Below are 23,165 nucleotides of genomic sequence, written 5' to 3' on the forward strand. Positions count from 1 at the left end.
AAATTTCACTTTTACCCCCAGATAATTTTCTCTTGAGTCCTTTTAAAATTCTCAGGTATTATTGTACAAAACCCCAATTCTGTAAGGCTATTCTCAACTTAGAATACCAGGCCCTGGGGGCTTGCTTGAGCCCATACGAATACTTGTTTAGCTAACAGACATGATGATGAAACCAGGGGTCAACAAAACCATCAGGTTGAGCCATGTAGACTGTTTCAGTTACGTCCCCATTAAGAGAAGCATTATTTACATCCACCTGTTGAATGTCCCAACCATAGGTAACAACCAAAGAAAACAAAACATGAATTGTTAGGCCCTTAACCACTGGAATAAAAGTTTCTTCATAGTCCACTCCAGGGCTTTGATGAAACCCCTTGGCCACCAACCGAGCCTTATATTTGAGAATAGAGCCATCAACATTATATATAACTCGGTAAACCCACTTGCAACCTACTAAATTCATATGGGATGAAAAGGGAACTAAGGTCCAAGTATTATTCTATTTCAGGGTAGTGAACTCCTCCTCCATGGCCTTAACCCATCGTGAATCTAAGAGTGCCTCAAGAATTGAGCTAGGTTCTAGGTTACTTACTAGGACAAGAGGAAAAGAGGTTACAAGTTGTTTGGCCTTTGAGTGAGTAAGCATAGGATGAATAGAGAGGGAGCTGAGAGAGGTTTAGGCTGAGGAAGGTTGGAAACAGAACCAGAACATGGTGGAAGGGGAACTGAAGAAGAAGGTGAAAACGTAGGTATGAATGAAGAGTCTGAAGACTGTGATTGAGAGGCAGGCAATACAGGAACTACAGAAGGTCGTGATGTCCGAGGATACTGTCAAGAAGAAGAAGAAACTGCATAGTGAAGAAAATCAGTAGAAGAACTCAAGGGAGGACACAAAGATTTAGTCATGGTAGGAGTAGGAAACAAGAAAGGAAATAAAAAATCATTTACATTGAACTTTACATGATGAGATACATACACTCTCCCTGACAGATGCAAACACTGTTAGCCAGCTTGGGTATAACCAATGAAGACACACTTGGTAGAATGAAAGTCAAATTTGTGCATGTTATAAGGATGAAGGTAGGGAAAATAGGCACATCCAAAGGGCTGCAGGGTCTGGTAGTTAGGTTTCTTGTGAAAAAGTAACTCGAAAGGGACTGAAAACTTAATAGAAGAAGCAGGTAGCAGATTTATTAAGTGAACAGAAGTTTGAAATGCTTCTACCCAGAATTTCAAGGGCATTTGAGCATGAGACAACAAAGTTAATCCCATCTCTGCTACGTGTCTATGTTTTCGCACCACACCATTTTGTTGATGAGTATGGGGGCAGGTGAACCTAGGTTGAATGCCATTAGATTGGAGATAGGGCAGAAAAGCTTTAATTTCACCTCCATTATTTGTTTGCAATGCTCTAAGCTTAGACTAAAATTGAATTTTAGCAAATTTATGAAAGGTAGTGAAAATAGATAGAGCATCAGACTTGAGTTTTAAGGGATAAATCCAAGTATATCTAGTGTATGCATCCACAAAGAGAATGTAATATCTAAACCCTTGAACAGAAACAATGGGTGCTGGCCCCCAAAGATTAGAATAAACCAGTTCTAATGATGTGCTGACTATAATATCATGCATGGAGAAACGAAGTTGGCTAGGTTTGCCAATTTTACAAGAATCACAAAAGACTAAATCAGAAGAAGAACATGACACACCAATTTTATTCAACACACGATGTAGAATAGGAAAAGAAGGATGACCCAATTTATTATGCCATTCCTGACAAACATTGGTGCTTTGAGCTATGTTTACAACATTAGACAGCTCATGATTGAATTAGTTCTGTCTATTACATGTTTGTCTAGTATTACATGTATTGGAAGAAAACACAAAGGAAGAAATAGGTAAGGACTCTAGAGGTTGGGCTGAAACACTATTAGCAGTAGACCAAGATGCTGGTAGCAGCTGATAAAGCCCATCCTTAAGGCATCCCCGAAGCAGCACTTGTCCTGTAGCTTTGTCCTTAACCAAACAAACATTTGAGTGAAATTCAGCCACAACATTATGGTCTCGAGTTAATTAAGAGACACAAAATAAATTTTTCTTCATACTAGGAACATGAAGAAAATTAGGAATGGACAGAAAAGTAACAGGTTTAAGATGAGAGCATAATCGACTAGTACCGATATGAGTAATAGGTAGGTTCTTACCATTACCTATGGTAACTCTGTCCCCCCATTATATGGAGTATGCAAAGACAAATTGCTCAGATTAGAGGTGATATGATTGATTGCTCATGAGTCAACAAACCAGGAGGGATCTGAAAAGGAAGAATGAGCAGCAAAATTATCAGAAGAAGGTTTAGGAGAATGTCCATAGGGAGAACCTAATATAGAACCAGTCTCACTCATGTAGGCACCATTAGAGTCACTAAAGGCAGCCATGTAGGCCTTTGAATGAAGCTGATTATCACCATTAGATCAACCAAAATCACCAAAATTCCGATTAGGAAATCGTTGAAAGTTTCTGTCAAATTGATGGTAACATTTATCCACAAAATGTCCCAATTTCCCACAAAGCTAATAGTAAACACGTCTATTAGACGCGTGTCCTCAACCTCGTCCTTCTCTATTCATATAACTCATCCCTCTCATAGTATTGCCTCCTCTACTGCTATTACCAAAGCCAGTACTGTTCCGTGAAGGAACATTAGCAATGTTCGCAACATTTGCATGCATTCTAGAATTTAATGAATCAAAAGTAGTCATAGATGATGAAGATGAATTCTTAACAGACAACCATTGCTCATGCATTAAGAGTAAGTATTGAACTTTTTCCAAATCAATCTCATCCATTTGATAAGTCACTAGGCTCACAACAATCTCGTATTCCTGATCCAGTCCATTTAATATGGAAAGTAGTAGATCATTATCAGTTAGTGGCTCGCTTATTGCTGCCAGAGCATGACCGATGGTCTTGATCTTAATGATATAATCATTGATAGAAATATCATCCTTCTTATTTGAGCGTAACTTTTGTTTCAATTGAAACGATTTAGCTATTGTTTAGCGAGCATAAAGATTCTCTAAAGAAAGTCATACCTCGGAAGATGATTTATAGTGAATCACCTGTGCCAAAACCTCTTTGCCAATTATAGAGAACAACCATCTAAGCAGGAGCTGATCCGAACACATCCAACACAAGTACTCAAGATTGACAACGGACTTGCCTCCATTTGAATCTGGCAAACTCTTCGGTGGATGTGGCACCTTGTTGAGAAACGAGACCAGGTTGAGCACCCTCACTGTGGCGAGTACTTAAACCTTCTAGAATATGTAATTACTAAAGTCAAGCTTTATAGGAATAAAGCTGAAGGCCTTCGCTACAATTGCAAAATCGGCCTGAGAAGCAGATGATAAGGAGGCGAAAGAACGAGGAAAGGAAGAGGAGAATGAGTTGCGATCTTGATTTGAGGCCATCGGGACAAATGATAAGGCTCTGATACCATGAAAGAAACCCTAAGTGTCGTGAATAGAGATAGAACACAAGGAGAGAAAGAATACCTCGAGAGATTCAATTAAGAATTAGAATACAAAAACATTACAAATAACAGGAGCAAAAGATTATATATATACTGCTCAAGCATAATAAAAAGAACCAATCGCCTAACAACTTATATGAACTAAGCAAGGCTACCAGCTACCAATCTTAACAACAACAACTAAACAAACAGATAAAGGAAATCAATAGTAGCACTGCACTAACAGTCATAAAAAGACATTAGATGCTTCCACAATACTCCCCACACCCTCAAGAATAGAATTCTCACCTCAAATCAGCCAACCCTCACCTTAATCCTCTTGAGTTGCCTCAAAACCTTCCCCCAAGGTTTAATTTATAGAAAGCTTTGGCTAATCACCACATTCCACTTGCTATGCCACCTTGTTTTGTGTGCTCATGATTACCTCCAATTGTCGGTTTGGCCGGTTCGTTTCTCTGACGAGTTCGTTTTGGGTTTTCAAAAATTACACTTTGGCCCGAAGTTTCATATACTTGCACTTTGCCCCTTATTATTCAAACCCTTGGATTAATCTTGATTTCTCGAATCACCCTTGGAATAATGGTCATTTGTATCAATTCCTAAAGTTTTGGAAATTTACACTTGTTCCCTGAATTTTTCAAAAACTGCACTTGTACACTCGGGATCTCTAATTCCAAGAAATGCTTTATTTCTTCAAGAGCAATAATTTATAACAATTTTGGGTATTAAATATTCTCTAAGTCTTTCTATGTAACCAAGTGAATGTAATTGAAAAGTTAGTTTTAACCAACTTTCACAAACAACACTCGTGTTTATTTGAGTTTAATGTTTATATTATTTAGATGTTGATCAGAAAATTATTTTGATGATGATATTCTAAACAAATATGTTGATTGAATGATAATTGAGTAAGGTATAGAATAAATTGAGTATGTTTGAATATTAATCGAGTAAAAGTCCCATGTTTACTCGAGTAAAATATCAATCTAGGATATTGAATCTATGGTTTCATCTATTTACTCAAGTAAATGCTCTCAGTAATTGAGTAAGTGTTGTTTTTATACTCGAGTAATCTTTTCTTGTAATTGAGTGAATATATGTTAGAATTTTTGGGCCTCTTTTACTCAAGTGATTAAATTTGGCGACCGAGTAATATATCTCTTTACTCAAATAATGATTGCTTCATACTCTAGTAGATATCTTTTGCAATTGAGTAATCGTAGGTTGAAATCTGCCCAAGTCTCTGGACTTATCTTTTAATTGAGAAATTATCTGTATACTTGAGTAAAGATCATGTTTAATCGAATATTATTTCAAGAGAAATGTCAAGTTTCATTGCTTGAGCATTAATCTACTAAGGGTTAAGAAAAATCAAGTAAAATATTATATTAGTCAAGTATTTTAATTCCATAGTTGAGTGATTTTGCTTGAGCCGAGATTATGAGGCATTATTTCTTTTATAATCTAGTTTTTTTCATTTGTAATCGAGAAAAATTTGATGTATAATCGACTATATTTGAGTGATAATCGAGTGTCTTATGCATGTCTCTCCAAACTGTGTGCAGAGCAAAAAAAAAAATGAGTATCTATTAAGAATAATCAAGTGCAAACAAAACTTAGTTGACTAATAAACAAATATAGTTGAGTAAAGATCAAATTTACTTGAGTAAGGATAAAAAATAATCAACTAATATTGTGCTCAAGCTGAAAAATAGAACCGTTAAACTAACCATTGCAAGTGCTTTTAATGCTTAGTTTTGATCGCTAAGGCTTCAAAATGGCTCTAAATTTATCCTAAATCTTTTATCCTGATTTTTGAATATTCTAATGATTATTTTATGAGAAAATAAGGTTGTACTTGTAGATTTCATTCTCTTGGCAACATGTATAAAAGGAGAAGAAGATGAAGAAACTAGTTGTTGTTCAAATACTTTCTACTACTGCCTTGAGCTAAAAAGATTCTTCAAGTTTTTATCTTCAATTAGAAAAAGAGAGAAATAGTGCTTATCTTCTTAATCTTTCAATCTTTCTTCTATTTGTGAGTGTTGAGCCGAATTGCTCCAATCAACCTATTGTGTGTTTTGATGATTAACAAAATATAATTTTAGTAAAACTATTTTTGGTATATTTAAAACCCGTAATGGATTTTTGATATGTCTTAAGTATTATATTATTTTGTGTATCAAAATGAATTAAGAAATGTTATTTCTCTAAGTCTGGAAGATTAGCGCGCTATAAGGGAACATATTAGAAAATGTTTTTATTTTGGAAAATTATCTCCCGGTATTTCGATAGCTAATATTCACTGTCACTAAAATGATTTTTAATGAATTTTTCAAGAAATAGAAGGTATGTATTTTGGGGGTGGTAAAATCGTTAAATTTCGATTTTGTACTAAAACCAAAATTCTACTTTCTTATTGTTATAGATTTTAATTTTTTAGATATTTTTATTGAATCCAAATGGAGGGTACTTTCTTATTTACATTTATATATTAAAGTAAATGAAAGGTAAAATATAAATAAAATAAAATGAGGACATTTATTTAAACTAAAGAAATGTAAATATCTTGTAATGTATTTATGTTATATGGTTTATATCTTCAAATAATTGCTATATGTATAAAATATATTTTTTGTAAAATCTGGCCTCAGAAGTCGACTCTTGTATATCTAGAGTCGACTCTTGCAAAGTTAGAAGCGACCCAGCCGGGAGCAGTTGATGCGGAGTCGACCTGACAACATTGGTGTTTTTTGAAGAGTCGACTCTTGTATAACTAGAGTCGACTCCTATTTTAGAGAAGTCGACTCTCGGGTCCAACGGTCGAATTTTTTCTAGCCGTTATAGATTCGTTGAAAGCTCCATTATAAATATCAAGAATGGATTTTTGGGGAAGGCTAATGCACAATCAAGATCTATCTTCCTAAAGCACACCTAAGCTCTCAAGCAACTCAAATAAAGCAATCCAAAGCTCAAGCTCAAAGACATATCATTTGGAGCCCAAGGTAAATGAGGAGAAGATATTCTCTCCAAGTGAGGTAAATTGTATTTGTATTCATACTTGCCTTGTAATATTTGTTCTTGTATTCATATCCATATTAGTCCAAGTGTGTTAGACATAGGATTGTTCATTTGTATTATTTGTGGACTGTGAGTGGCCTCCTAGAACCCAAATAATCTAGGTGTGGTGTTTTGTTGCAATAGTTTTCGAGGTGAGCTAAGGGAAAAGCCTCAGTGTTTTACAAGTTTGCTAGGTGATCTTGTGTGGAAACCTAGTGTTGTGATTTTAGTGGAACCTCAAGTGTCGGGTTGACCTTGAGAGAGTGGAGTAGGTGTTGGAGAGACCGAACCACTATATATCTTGTGTTAATATTGTGGTTGTTTGTGTATCTATATTGCTATCACTCTCAAACAACATATATATTTATAACAAGTGTATTTTGTGTATATCAAAATCTCAAGAGTTTTTAAAAGGGAAGAATTCGATTTAATAAGTTAAGTTTTAATCACTCAATTCCCCCCCCTCTTGAATGGCCATTGTGTGTCAAGGGACCAATAGTGAGAAGCTACCTCTATTATTTGATTTCAATCTTGTAATAGTTTCTCAAAGTGTTTAATTTATATTCTTCACTTATCTTATTGTGGTTAGTGCTTGAGCCCATAAAAAGCACAATGTAAAAGGTTTTAGCTTATCCTTGTAAAAGCTATGTATTCGGTTACTGCTGATCTATTGAAAAATAAAGGTTGCAGCTACGCCTGTTAAAAGCTGAGGTTATAGCTGACCCTACAAAAAGGTATAGTGGATTGTTAAATCCTTGGTAAGGAGTTAAGGGAGTGGAGTATGTTGGTTGAGCCGAACCACTATAAAACTTGTTGTGTGTTGCTCTGCTGATTTTCTTTTATTTTAGCACTTTCATTCTTCTTTTAGCAAGAGTTATCTTTCAGCAAATTTAAGATTAGTTTTATTACTCTAGCAACAACTTTCTAAAACTTAAAAAAAGGATTAATTTTCTTGAATTGAATTTATTTTACATTTATTTCATATCTTTATATATTTAAAGACTTAGTGTTCATAGTTTGAAAAGTCCAAATTGTTTTATTCAAAGAGTTTAAAATTAAGAATTTTTTTTGAAAACCCTATTCACTCCCCTCTTGGGTGTCTATTTTTTTCTTACATTTCTATTCAGTTCAGCACCCTACTATTGTCTTCAAGCTCTGGATAGTTATAGTTTTTCATCTTCAACATACTTGGTAGATTGTCCAATGGATAATGTATTTAACCTAAAAATCTACATAGAACATTCCCCTCCCCCCCCCCCCCTCATTTTCTTATCCATAGCAATGGTTAGAATTTGTTAGGTTGTGTAAACTATGGTACCTCATACCCAAGGGGGGGAGGGGGGAATTGGGTGTGTTAAATTGTTGAAGCTTTAATTTTTTTTTGTTTATTAATGAGGTTTTAGTGCAATAAGATGATGCTTGTAAAGATTTGAGGAAATAAACAACAAATATGAAAATGACACAAGCGATATATAGTGGTTTGACTCAACTAGCCTAATCCATTACCTTAACTTCTTACTAAGAATTTTCAAAATCACTAAAACGTCCTACTTGATTCCAAATAGGCTCTCTAGTATGACTACTATAATTATAACCTCTTACTTATACAAAGTAGACCCTCTAGCAATCTTGCTAGGCAATATACAATGAATTTGTGAAGAAGATATGATCTAAGAGATGAAGCTCCTAGTTATAATGTCTCTCAAAATTACACATAGGCTTAAACAAAATAATACAAATGATATACAAAGCCTTTTGAAAGAGAAGATTGAAAATGTAAGTGCACTTGAAGAAAATAATATGAATTGAAGCTTGTAATAGTTTCGCTAACCCCTCAATTACACAATATTGCTGGTATTTATAGGTTTCTCACGACCTTTGAATTTATTCATCATTGATGAAGCTGTTAGACTCATTTAATGCCTGCAAAAACTAGTCGTTTAAGATTGTTAGCGAAAGAATTGTCAACAGATACATAATCCGGTCGATAATTTTCATTGATATATTTGAAATATCATAAGGCTTTTGAAAAACAGTCGACATTCTTGAGAGAAAAGTCGACTTCTTTGAATAAACTGTTGATAGTGTTGAACAATAAGTCGATAGTTTTTGAGAAATGTCAACACTATACAATCATTGTTGACTGATTTTGAACTAAAGTTAATTAGACCGAGAGCATCAATTTTGATTGTCGGCAGATAATGGGAACTGTCGACTATTTTTGGCTAGAGACAAAAAATGATCGACTTCTTCTTTGAGAAAGTCGACAGTTGGTGAACTTAGTCTTTCCAAAAATTTTAAAGGCATAAATCAGTCAATTGTTCTTTCAAACAAGTCGACAATTGTTACTTTGAAAAAGAAGATATGTATGATTCTTAATCAATTTCCTTGGATTTTGACATAGATCAATACTAAATGAACATATGATGAATTTTCAAAGATATATATGAAAATGTTTTATTTTTCATTTTATAAGCATATATGCTTGATTATTATGTTGAAATAAATATATGTCATGAAACTTTTTTTATCGAAATAACAATTATGAAGTTTTTCATCATCAAAATAAGCTCAAATGTAAAATAACAATTTCCCTCTTTTTGATGACGACAAAATTTCTAAACAAGACATTAACCAAATAAACTTATTATTCTCCTTTTTTTTTGAAATAATCAAAAAGGGTCGGAGGTAAAAACAAAATTGTCCCCCTTAATAAAAAATACAACTTACAAATGCAACTTGAAATCAAGATCTTATCTTTGATGGAGAACTCCCCCTTAAGCATGGAGTAGAGAATAGAAGATAGTGAGATTCACATGATACATTCATTCAAGAGCAACATGAAACAACAATGTAACCTTAAAAACAACATTCTTCGTACAATTTTAAGAGACATCAATATAAGCTTAAAACAACAATGTAAAGAGACACAAAAGTTTCAAATGTGAACAATAATGGATACAAATAAGATAAAACACTACAAGTCATGAGGAGAAGCCGTAGGATCTGACGAAGGGATACGAGTAAGAATAGAATGCACAAGAGGAATGAGCTAGGTGTGCTGAGAGGACATCTCATCTTGCCTAGCCATTATCTCATCCTAACGAGACCAAATAAGGCCCATCTTGCTCTTGAAGTCAGCAAGACCATGAAGGACTAACTAAGATCGTCATCACGAGATGACCCATCCTCTCTTTGCTGGGATGGTGATGAATGACCCATTCCGAACTGAGAAATAGGTTGATCTGCCTCTTGGACTTCATCGGTGCCTGTTGAGTTTTATGTTATGGATGTTTTGATGATAACCACATTTATGCCAAAACTTTAATGTCCTTTTATATTATATTCTCTTAGGTTTATTAATATGTTTTTGCATTATTTTATTTAGAATATTAACTAAAGATATGTTAAGGTTGCCTTGGTCAAGGAACCTTAAATAGGTTTATCTTTTAGTATGTCTATGATATTTCACTCTTGGGATTAAGATTTTGATGATGAAAATATTCCAAGTAAAATTTCTCTATGTATCAAGTCTTTAGTTTGCAATCAAAAATCAATTTCTATGAAATGAAACAAGTATTTAAAGCCTTCGTGTATGTTTTAAGGAGATTGGAAAAACAAGTGAAACATATCTTAAATCAAATATCTTGGAAGAAATATGAAAGAGTTTTCTGTCGGCTACATTAAATAATTTTCCTATAATCTATCGACTAACCTATATGCATCTATCAACTAACAGTAAGATTGCTTCTTTGAAATTTTTTCTAAGCTTTATTCTGTTGACTAATCCCTAGGCTTTGTCGACTAACAGTATGTAGTTTCAAATTCTTTTGAAAGTTAGTCTTAATATGTTGACTATTTCCTTAAATTTGTCGACTAACAGAATCAAAAAAATGATTATGTCGACATATAATATCAATTTGTCTACTAAGTCTAGTTTTATTGCCTGAATCTATCGACAGTTTGTTTTGCAGAAAATTGTAATGGTTAGTTTTTGTTCGCATTAAATGCTCCCAACCACCACTAACGGTCTGATTTTTGTTTCTACTCTCCATCAACTATAAATAAGGGCTGGTGGCTCATTTAAAGCTTTTAGAAGAATTTATTGTTCAACTACCAAGGGATCAAGAGATTTCATTGTCTTTAAATTTGTATTATCCCCCTAACTCATTGTTTGCTTCTTGCTTCCTTCGCGTAATGTCTTCTCTTCTAATTGATTTGATTCAGCTTCCTATAGAATTAAAATTGTCAAGGTCTTTTCGTCTATTGGTTGGTCTCCCAGGGAGACTTTTGCTATCGTCTCTTTTTATGCTTTCCCAATTCTAGCTTTTGGTCTCCCAGAAAACCAATTTGTTGGCTTCAATGGTCTTTCATTTTCAATCTATTGGTGATACTGTTAGTTTCCTAGAAATTAGGATTAGAATGGCTATTGTCATCCTGACCTTCTTCGTCATCTTTATTTCCCTTAACTTGAGATCTTGTTAGGCTTTTTGTTTGTCTCCCACAGACGATACCAATTGTTGTTGTCGAGATACAATAACAAATTTATTTGATTGAAAACGTTGTCATCTAGCCTCTTGAGTCTACAAGAAAAAAACACGATTAGAGGGCGCAAGAAGGTCTTCGCGTAAACACTCCGATACTTAAATGAAACATTGAGAATGATGAAGGACATATTGAAATCAGTATCAAATACATACTTTTTTTGGAATGAGTATCTACTTATTTATAAAAGGGTATGGAGTAATTCTAAATAGTCCAGGATTAGGATTCTTATAAATAACATCTATCTTGAAATTTTAGAACTCGTTAGAATTATGATTCTTATGAATGATGTTTATTCCAATATTCCAAAATATTTTTAGAATTAGAATTTGTAGAAAATGTTAGCTTAAAAAGAGAGTGAATTAAATTTTTTCACCATTTAAAAAAAAACTTAAATAAAAAGTAAATTAATAATGCAGCACACACAATGTAGAGTGGTTTAACTTTAAAAGTCTAGCCCACTATTTTAGCTTATCACCAAAGATTTTGGCATTCCAATTTTACCCTAGTAGCTTTGAGCAGGCTCAACTACTAACCTTTAAACAATGGCTTTTTAACTTTGGTTCAGTTACAACCAATGTTTTTTACAGAGTAAGGCTTAAACTTTACAAATTTCACAATGAAGTGTGAAAATGATTTCTCAAGAAAAAAGAAAGATAACACAAGTAATTAGGATTTTCTCTTGAAAATACAGAGAGATATAGAATAATAAATTTTAGTACACTATTTCTTTGAAAAGCTCAAGTAGAATGAACGTGAAGGCTCTTGAGTTCACGAGAATAGAATGTAAGAGTTTAGAAGGCTCTGTTGTGTGTTGTAACCTTTTTCTTTAGGTTTCTTCTCCTATTATAGTCTTCTAATATTGAATGAAACTGTTGACCTATCTTAAACAATTAGAATATTTGTTTTGTCTCACAATTGTCACTTTTTGTCTCTACAAACTTCAAACAATTAATTAGAAATTCATAAAATATCCACATGTTGTTTGAAGAACGTTTAATGCACTAAAAAGTAAGGACAGAAAGCATTTAATGAGCTGTAATGGCTATATTTTTCAAAATCTGTCAAGTATTACTTGAGTACAAACTAGGCATTATTAGACTAAGTTTGATATTTACTCAACTATGTATATTTTGTAATCGATTACTTTTGATACTAACTCAAGTATAAAGATACTTTTACTCGATTATATTTGAGTCACAGAAAAATTCTTAAAATACTCTATTACAAAGTACTATCTATTCAATTACAACAAAATCCTTATTTGAGTACAAAGATTATTACTTCATTAAACTTTAGGTCTAGAGACTTGGCTTAATTTCAACCTATTACTCAATTACAAAGAAAATTTACTTGAGTATGAAGCGATAGGTTAGACATTATTCGATTACAAATTCTATTACTCAATTATTTTTAACCCAACAGAAAGATGCATTATATACTCAGATACAAGGACTTATTTAGTTTACTTAATCTTTACTAGATTAATCCTTCATATGTAATTAATTATTTTAAGAGATAACAGAGTATTCACTTGATTATGCAATCCTCTTATTCAATTAACTAGAGCTTGAAAAATCTACTTAACCCTTTTACATACTCGATTACTTTAAGTTTATTACTCGATTAACTTGAGATGATTTGAAGAAATTACTTCATTAAAACTTTCTCCAAAAACTTTTCAAATTATATATATAATTGTTTTAGTCATCATTCTTTAACCAAATTTACTAATTTTCTCATAAAATCAAAACATCAAATTTCTCAACAATCTCCCCCCTTTTTTATTTATGATCCTTTTTTATGATGACAAAATAATTTACAAACAATTTACTTTAAAGAAAATTTCAGTAAAGATTCTCCTAAAATTATTCAAATGCTCCACCTCAATATGATAACACTTTTTGGTTTATGACATTTTTTTCTCTCTTTTTGTCATTAACAAAAGAAGCTCCCCCTATAAACAATAAAGAGATTGCTTAATAGTGCTCACCCTGACATATTGGTTTTTTTTTTTTAAGAATTTTGTTTCCTCATTTGATATATGTTCCCTTGTGAGGAATGGAAGTAAAGAATTTTGTATAGACACAGAAAATAAAGAAAACTTGAAGTTTTCATTAAACTTTTAAAGAGATACATTGAGATGTAATTACATTGATAAAAGAAATTACATTGATAACCTATCCTACTGGATTCTCCAGATCCTTATTCATCCACTACAGTTCTTGAAGATTTTTGAGCAGTGGATTTGATTCTCCCAATTGAGTGTATAGCTGTTCTGATTTCAGCTAAGCCCTCTTCCACTTTTTGTTGCCTATGCTCCAGACTATCTATTCTCTCCATTATAGCTTCCTGATTGTTGGTGAGCCTCGAGATGGAGCTTGTGAGGAATTCAGCCAAGGGCATCCTCACTGTTGGCTGATGAGATGAAGATGCAAGAGTTTGAGGATTTTGAGGAGGAGGTTGAGGAATTGATTGAAGAACAAAACTCAACAGAGTTGGATTTCTAGAAACCTTAAATGGGTTCTGGAATTTGGAACCAATTGGCTCCAGATACCCAAACCTTAAACTTTTTATTTTTATTTAGTTTTAAATTCATTTTAATTATCATTTAATTAACTTAATTAAGATTAATTAGAATTTAAGTAACACTATTTATTATGGTAAAGGTGTTTGAGAGAATAAAAAAAAACTAAATCACAAGAACTTTGAGAGCCATTTTTGAACCATAGTGATCTTAAGTGTAGTTTACCTGAATATATCATATTCTTACAAAATATATAAGTACATATATGGATGATTGAGCGTTTAAACTTCATGCAATTTACCTAACTTAGTGAGATTAACAACTTAGCGATTATATCATTTCCAATACTAGCCAAGGCGCACATATTCATACATTCCAAAGCACAACTACTGGTAAAGAAGCAGAGAAAAACACAGTTGATTTGGGTACGAATATTGGGAACTTTTGGTTTTTCCTTGTCCACATTTGTCATCCATTTGAGTAGAGTTTTATTCAGCATATGTAGACAAGGCAATATGCATGAACTCGTGATAATTTGTAAGGCGAAAGGTTCGATCACCTAAGTTCTCATAAAAAAGAAAGACGACGACAAAAGGCGCACACACTCCAGTTTGATCATCCAATACAAAGGGCAGAAGTAGGAGAAAAATCAAGTATGGTTATTTTGAGCAAAACAGTTGATCTGTCAAGCATTAACAAAAACTTACGTTGATGTCTACATAATTCTGCTCTTTCAGGGACTTGAAGATCACGAACCCAACAGCTCATTACACTAGTCCGATCAAACAAGAAAAAATTCTATGAAGTTTTGGGATGGATGTATAGCACTAGGGAAATGGAGCTACATTTGCTTTGTCTTGATTTAACACTCAATAGTTGAGCATCTGAAGAGAGCCAAAAACAGAGGGAAATACAACAAATCCCAGAGAATATTACATTACAATCATAAACTTTCACCATTTGGACGTTTTATCTCCTACCATCCCCTCTATGTCTTATCTCACGATCACGACCACGATCGTGATCACGATAATCATCGATATCTCTGCTTTTCTTCCCATAATCTCGCTCGTCCCGGTTCCTCCTGTGGCTTGAATCATCATCCTTGGTCTGTCTACCATTATCGATATTTAAACTTTTAGGGCCTTCGTTATCCCTCCCATCTTCCTTCCTGTCCGCACTGCTAACACCATCTGCACTTCTCTTCTTGTAATCCCGTGCATCTGTCCTGCTGTCATCTCTATGCCCATGCCTTTGCATGTGCTTCTCTCTATCCCTTCTGTCGTCATGGTATTCAAAGTCCCTCGATCTTCTACTGGATTGACTAGCTCTACTTTCACGGTTCCTCTCATGGTCCCTGTTTTCTCTCGTTCTATCACCGTGCCTATGTCTATCATGGTCCCTGTTTTCCCTTGTTCTATCACCGTGCCCATGCCTATCACGAGACCTTTCATGTTCCCTTTCCTTAAGATCTTCCGCACTTTGGTGTTCCACCTTCCTTCTCTGATTACGTTCTTCTATTTCATAGTCTCTCTGTCTCCGCTCTTTCGGTGGACTTCTGGCAGTTTCCTCATCAAACACCATCTCATACCTAACATCACATTTCGGTCAGAGAGAGGGAGACAGAGAGAGAGATTCAAAACCACAAAACAAACATATTGACTCACCTTGAGTTGTTCGTTCCCCCTCGCTGACTGTTATCATCTTTTAAAATATACTTCGTTGACTGCTGCCTGGAGGGATCCCCTGTACAATCCTTGGCAATGTGATCTGTAGCACCACATTTGAAACAACCCCCTCCTACACCAAATTGTTAGAAAATATAAACTGCTTGCCAGGATTAAGGAAAGTCGCAAGAATGAAATTCAATCCGAGCATAGGAGCTTCATATGAGAGATACCAACTGTAATGCAACAATGAATCCAAGCCCATGAAAGAAGAATATACACAAACTACTTTGGGATCTTTTGAGTACGTGGCTAAGCCTATATCTAATATTGTCTGTCAAATTGAATGGGCACTTTCAACATGAACTCACATCATGTGCAACTCAGCTGCAACTGGAACAAAATCACAAGTGTGTACTAGAAATTAAAAACGAGCAGCAGGAGAATTAAATTGCAGATGATAGATCCTACTTCTCAGATGCCAGAGATCCCTCTCTCTATGACTCATCCAAGCAAACCAAATTAAGAACATCATTCAAATTGTAACAGTAATTTTCTGTAGAAGGTTTTTGCCTTCAGATTCATTAGTTTATAGAGGACAGATGCTTATTTCATCCTATCTTTGTATTTGGGTAGTACCACCTTGGTACCTTTACAAATGAACACATAATATCATGCCTAACAAACAGAAAGAAGATATTCTTGAAAGCACATAATGGTTAGGATTGAAGCGATGAATGAAAACTAGACCAACCACAATACCAGGTTGTGAACCCACTTCCATGGTGATTCACGTGGAAAGGAAAAATGACGACCCAAGAAACTTCTTCTCCAAAGTAGCAATAATGTCCCAGTAAAGCAACTCACCGGAAAAATCTAGTTGCACCTTACCTAAATTTACCCTTTTGCTAGACTAACCACTATACGAGGTTGTAACCAACTTCCATGATGCTTCGTGAGGAAAGAAGTAATGATGACCCAAGAAACTACTTACTTCTCCACAGTAGCAATTAATGTCCCAGTGAAGCTACTGACTGAAAAAATCTAGTTGTACCTTACCTTTACCCTTTTGGCTATCTTTGCGCCTATATTGGGACCACAATTTTGCAACACTTTGACTAAAATCCACATGTATCCTTCTATCATCAATTAGTGCATTATCCATCTGCGAAAAGAATTGCAAAAAAACAAAGTAAGCAAAACCAGTTTGCAACAAATAAGCTGACCCACAAATTAGTTATTAATTCACAGTTCGAAATATAAACTGTAAATTTTAAAATGTGATATGCAGTAGATTTTAACAGCCATTGTTGAAAGGTTCTAAAAAGATTTATAAATTTACAAAGACCAGTTACATAGACTTATCCCCCACAATGTGAACGTTTTAGAATCTGAAGAAGAAATATGCAACATAATGATTTTAACATGGCAATAAATTGATTCTCCCATTTTTATCCCGCCAGAATCCTGACTCTTTAATAATGACACTTTTAGGGGCTGTTTAGTACTGGAAAATGTTTTCCAGTTTTCTATTCCTTCTATTCCAATTTTCTATAAGATCTCTAGTTTTCATTTTCCATAGAAAATTTGAAAAACTTGTCTGCAGAAAACTAATTTCCAATCTATAAAATTAGAATATATGTTCAAAAAAGAGAGAAATAGAGAGGGTGTAACTTGTGTTAGAGAAAGGAGATAGCTCATGGACTCAGTAGCCACAGTGCATGGGGTTCCAAAATCGAATAGTGTCTGATAGAGATAAGATCTTCACTAGCAATTTTTGGCAAGAACTCTTTAAAGGGTTGGGAGTTGAGTTACATATGTCAAGAGCCTATCACCCTTAGACGGATGGGCAAATGAAGAGAGTAAACCAATGCCTAGAGGCTTACTTACGATGCACATGTGGTTTGCCAAACCTAAAAGTTGGATCCGGTGGCTGTCTATGGCACAGTGGTGGTACAATACAAGTTATCACAATGCTCTGAAGAAATCCCCTTTCGAGGAACTATTCAAATATAAGGCCCCTATCTTACCAACCCCGATGAATGCCCCTATGATTGTGTCTACCGTGGAAGACTATCTACAACAACATCGGATGATACAATTGCTAAAGAAGGAGCTTACCACAGCTCAGAATAGAATGAAGCAAGTAACGGACAAGAGAAGAAGTGACAGGGAGTTCAGTGTGGTAGACAAAGTGTACGTCAAGAGGTTCCTCCAACATTCCTTCTCAACAACTCCGGTTTTTAAATTGAGCTCCAAGTATTTTGGGCCATATATTGTTCTAGCTAGGGTGGGCAAGGTAGCCTATCGGCTACAATTACTAGAGGGAACTCCCATTCATCTGGTGTTCCATGTGTCTTTGCTAAAAAAAGCAATAGAGCCTACGACCACTATGAGTTCAAACCTTCCTATAGCAGATGAAGACAGGGAGGTGATTATGGAGCCCCAAGCCATTGTTGATAGGATAATTACTTATAAGGAAGAATTGCCACTAATGGAGGTATTGGTCCAATGGACCCACCTGCACCCAGACAATACTACCTGGGAGTATTTACCAGATCTACTGAAGCAGAATCCTCGAGCAACTCACCTTTTGTCCTTTCTTGGGGACAAGAAAGATCTCAAGGGGAGGGGAAATTATCACGACCCTAAGGGAAGATAGGGCTATAATTAGCCTAACACATGTAATAAGCATTGTTGTACTTAGCAGTCATAGTTGTAGCTGCTTGTACACATACGATTACACCTTAAGACAGCCTATAAAAGGAGATCATGCACCAAAGAATGAGAATTATGAATGAATTGAACATAATTCTTTCCCTCCAAATTCTCTCTCTTCTCAATTCGCATTCCTACAGTTACTATAATTTCCGAATTGTCTAAGTCTCAGATTCAAGACTTAACAGTACTCTAGTGGAATATTGTTTTTGGAAAAGACAGCTCCAGTAAATCTGGCTTTCTCTCTGATTGATAGGTCAAGAGGCTTTTTTTGACGATGGATAATTTGAGTAAGAGGCATATCAAAATGATTGATTGGTTTTACATGTGTACCAGAAATGGGGAATGCATCAATCAGTTTAGGATACTTTCCTAAACCTTCTATAGATATCTTTCCTATGTTGTAATTCCTCATCCCTATAACTAGGGCTTTCTCTCTCACAACATGGAATGGCCATTCTTGGCCATTCCACACAATGAACAATTCTAGGAACTTGGCCAAGGGTGCATGTATTCTTACCTTAGGCTAGGAGCAAGACTAGGGTCCATAAGTCCTTAAATTGAGATTGGGCAAAATTTGACATCAGAATGTGAATGAACAAATAATGTAGATGAATGGCCCAATCACCACCTTGGTAGGCCATGCTAAGGATATAATTACTCTACAATCCTTAGGAATCTATCAAGACCCAAGAATCAGCCTTGGACAATTATGGAAGTTGGTCGTAAACAGAATAGGAAAGGAACAAGAGAGAGAGAGAGAGAGAGGAAGAACGAGAGAAAAAAAATTCTTCTGTTATTCGACAACCTCTTTTCCCTCTTCTTGGTTACACATATAGCCTTCCTTTAACATAATGAGTTAGTCTGTTGTAACTGTCCTAGCTACTTCCCGCCCTTGTACAACCCCCTAGCTAACAAATACAACGATATTTATTGGATATTTCCCTTTCTACCCATGGGGTCGTGACAATCCCCCCCCCCCCCCCCCCCCCCCCATCTCTTTCAAACCATTCTTGCCCACAAGAATTATGGTAGCCCTGGGAAGCTCTAGTGGCCGATGGGACCACTGTACCAGAACCCAAGTTAGGGGTCATGAGCCTTGGTAAATGACACTCTTCTCTACAATAGCTTGGGGTTCAACCAGTTCTGCCAGTTCCTCCGCTGTTGGTCGCAGATTTGGACTCACATTAGGCAATGGCTCCCTAGCTTGGTTGAGTAATGAGACATGGAAAACAAGGTGGTTGTTCACTCCCTCCAGAAGTTATAGCCTATAAGCAACGTTGCCCACTTTGTCCACAATCAAGTAAGGCCCAAAATACTTGGGACTCAACTTAGAAGCGGGAATAGGAGTATAAGGATGCTGAAGAAAACGTCTGACCTTAAGATAGACTTGGTCTCCCACCTTAAACGACCTATCACTCCTTCTTCGGTCTGCTATCTGCTTCATACGGTTTTGGGAAGTGGCTAGCTCTCTTAAGAATGGTTAGCATTTGTTGTCTCTGGAGTAAATATTGTCCTATTGCAGCCATAGTAGGATTTGTACCTGAAATCACTGGCAAGAGGGATGGTTTGAAACCAAACATAGCCTCAAATGGACTCCTTTTAATTGCATTGTGGTAGTTGGAGTTATACCACCATTGTGTTAGGTCTAACCATTTGTTCTAGCTTCGAGGTTTAGTAAAACACATGTAGCACAAATATGCTTCCACACACTGATTAACCCTCATCGTCTAGCCATTTGTTTGGGGATGATATGCAGTAGACATATGCAATCCTACCCCCAATTTCTTGAACAATTCTTGCCAGAAAATACTTGTAAAAACCTTATCCTGATCAGACACAATTGACTTAAGCACCCCGTGGATTTTAGTCACCAAATCTAAGAATACTCGGGCCACCTCCTGGGCTGTAAATGGATGTGTCAAACTGATGAAGTGGCCAAATTTGGTCAAACGATCTACTATTACTAAGATCACATCCTTCATTTCTGATCTTGGTAATCCTTCCACAAAATCCATAGAGATACCCACCCATGCTTGCTCAAGGATTGCTAATGGCTGTAACAATCCTAGGTAAGGTACTTGCTCCTGTTTGCACTGTTGACATATCGCACATGTCAACACAAACTGCACCACATCTTTTTTTGCCCAAGCCAAAAGAACAATTGTTTCACCTTTTGATAAGTGACCCTTACTCTTGAATGAACTCCCACAGGGGAATAGTGGAAGGCCTTCAAAATTCGTTCTTTCAAAGGTTGGTCATTTCCCACCACCAGCCTACCTTTGTAACGGACTACCCTATTTACAAGTGTGTATCCCGCAAGATTCCTAGGCTGCACTGACAATTGGGCCACCTTCTCCTTTATCCAATCAGTATTCTCATAACTTGCAACCAACTCTTGAATCCATTCTAGAATCGCAATCGAAATAGCTTGACAATTCCCCTTTTCCTCCTTTCTTCCCTTCTTAATAATGCATCAACAACCACATTTTCTTTCCTCTTCGAGTAATGGATTGTATAATTCAATCCCATTAGTTTAGATATACCCTTCCTTTGCAACTGCATATGTAATCTTTGTTGTGATAAAAATTGGAGACTTTCATGGTTCGTTTTAATCACAAACGGACCTCCTTCCAAGTAGTGCTACCACCTCTCTACTGCTCCCAATACTGCCAGCAGCTCCTTATTATAAACACTTAAACCCAAGTATTTTTGGGCTAAAACCTAACTGATGAATGCCAAGGGCCTCCCTTCCTGCATAAGGACAACCCCTATCCCCTGTCACAGGCATCGGTTTCAACTATGGAAGGCTTGGTGAAGTTTGGTAGGGCTAGCATTGGAGCCTGAGTCATGGCCCGCTTTAATGCCATGAAAGCTGCTTCAGCTCTAGGGTTCCATTTGAAGGCATTCTTCTTCAACAACTCTGTTAAGGGCTTACTAATCAACCCATGATGTTTGATAAATTTCTGGTAATACTCGGTCAATCCCAAGAATCCCCTTAACTCCTTTACAGCCATAGGTCAAGGCCATTCCACCATGGCAACCACTAATATACAATTGATGAGATTTAATATATCCCAAATATAATATGGTTCAAATGTGGTTGAACCATATTAGTACATTTAGAGTACATTTTAGGGATGAAAATTGTGGTTCATCAATGCTTGAAAGATAGCTGGGCCATTGGTTAAGCCAAAGGGCATAACAGTGAATTCATATAGCCCTTGGTGGGTCCTAAAAGCTATTTTAGGGATGTCAATGGGTGTCATACGAATTTGGTGGTATTTCGATCTAAGATCCAGCTTAGAAAAGATTTTGGCACCAAACAATTCATCCAATAAGTCCTCTATTAATGGTATGTGAAACTTGTTCTTGACACTGTTGGAATTAAGTTGTTGGTAATCAATGCAAAATCTCCATGTGTCATCCTTTTTTTTGACAAGAAGGACTGGAGAGGTATAGGGACTTCGGCTAGGTTGAATTATGGCTATGCTCAACATAGATTTAACTTGTTTTTCAATCTCAAATTTCTGAATAGGGGAATATCTATAAGCCCTGATGTTAATGGGGCTCGAGTTTGGCTTCAAGGGAATGGAATGGTCTAATGGATGTTGGGGTGGCAAAGAATGTGGTTCATCAAACAAGTCCTTAAATTCTATCAAAAGTAAGTGCAAGTTCTCTAAGAATTGCACCTTATTTGAGATCTGGGAATGGATTTTGCTGCCGACTGTTGTCCCTCTTTCCGACTGTCATTTCCCTCTACCGCCACAGCTTGTATGGTAAACAACTGTGCTATTTGGCCCCCCTTAGTCAACATCATTTTCTACAACTTTCTTCCCCCAATCATCTTACGCTCTCCTTGCTCAAGGCTACCCAACAAGGTTAGCCTTCTGCCTTCAATTTCCACCGTGACCTCCAGCTTGTTAAAATCGTAAGTCAAAGGGCTCACAGTCATCATCCAATTCACCCTGAGGACAATATCACATTCGCCCAACTCAAGGACCTAAGATCGGCCATGAACTCCTACTCTTGCATCACCCATTTAAATCCCATGCATTTGTAGTGGCTAAACATCCTGCTTCCATTAGCTACTGTTATAGATAGAGGGGTGGTTGATGTCAAGGGACACTTCAAGCTAGTAGCAGTAGCTTCACTAAGGAAGCTGTGGGTGCTCCCACTATCGATTAACACCATCAACCTTCTTTTCCATACATGACCCTTCACCCTAATTATTTGCCCCATAGGACTCCCTTTTAATGTGTGGAAGGATATTTTTTCTCCTTCCTCTCTTTGTAACTCCTCTTGAACGTCCTCTTCCTCAACCACTATTTCTTCTTCTTCTTCCTTTTCATCATCTGATCCTTCCATGTTCATCAACTGCCTCTTACATTAGTGTCCAATGTTGTACTTATCCCCACATTTGTAACAAAGTCCTAGTTGTCGCCTCTGCTCCATAAGGGGGTTCTTAGGACCACTGGGGTTATACGAACCCTTGGCTGCCAATTGATTAGATCCCATAAACATGGCCCTATGATTTCCTCCAACTTGCTGTCCAGCCCCCAACCCTGGTCGAAAAGGCATCTTATGTTTATTGAAAATAGCCTCCAATGCTAATTCTTGTAGCCTGGCTTTCTTAATTGCTTGCCTCACAAAAGTGGGCATCATCATTTTCACCATTGAGGGCAATTCATCCCTCAAAACACTTGTGAAAATGGACACCAAGTATTGCTCTGTTAATCCCAGCTAAACCGTACAAACAATGGACCTCAACTCCTTGAATCTAGCTTGATATTCTACCATCGACCCCTCTTGTTTCAATTTACTGAACTCCTCAATTAAGTCTATCATATTCCTTTCACCGAATTGTGCATACAACCCTTCTGTAAATTCCCCCCAACTACCACCATTGTCGTCATCTTGGATCCACCCTTGGAACCAAGAGTCCGCCTTATCATTTAAGTAGGTTGCCACCAAATTGACTTTCTATTCATCTGGCACCTTATACAATTGAAAAAATCTATCGCACCTCCTAACCCACCATCTAGGCCTTGTTCCCTCAAACATGGGAATTTCTAATCTTGGCATAAGGGGGTGATTATGAGAAAAGGATCAG

At 36.1% G+C, this 23,165-nt stretch overlaps 1 protein-coding gene across 8 annotated transcripts in view; it reads right to left on the reverse strand.

Moving 5' to 3' along the window:
- Positions 1-14,305: 14,305 nt before the first annotated feature.
- Positions 14,306-23,165, reverse strand: part of LOC127791387 (peptidyl-prolyl cis-trans isomerase CYP59-like) — a 75,549-nt gene continuing 66,689 nt past the window's right edge. For all 8 annotated transcript variants that reach the window (XM_052321231.1, XM_052321232.1, XM_052321234.1 and 5 more), the window contains 3 exons: positions 16,394-16,499; positions 15,335-15,467; positions 14,306-15,258 (listed from right to left, as the gene is read on the reverse strand). In XM_052321231.1, coding sequence (XP_052177191.1) covers positions 14,637-15,258; positions 15,335-15,467; positions 16,394-16,499 — 861 coding nt within the window. In that variant the 3' untranslated portion in view covers positions 14,306-14,636. The remainder of the gene's footprint in view (positions 15,259-15,334; positions 15,468-16,393; positions 16,500-23,165) is intronic.

Source organism: Diospyros lotus, chromosome 15 (genome assembly GCF_014633365.1).
Source record: "Diospyros lotus cultivar Yz01 chromosome 15, ASM1463336v1, whole genome shotgun sequence".
Lineage (NCBI taxonomy): Eukaryota > Viridiplantae > Streptophyta > Magnoliopsida > Ericales > Ebenaceae > Diospyros > Diospyros lotus.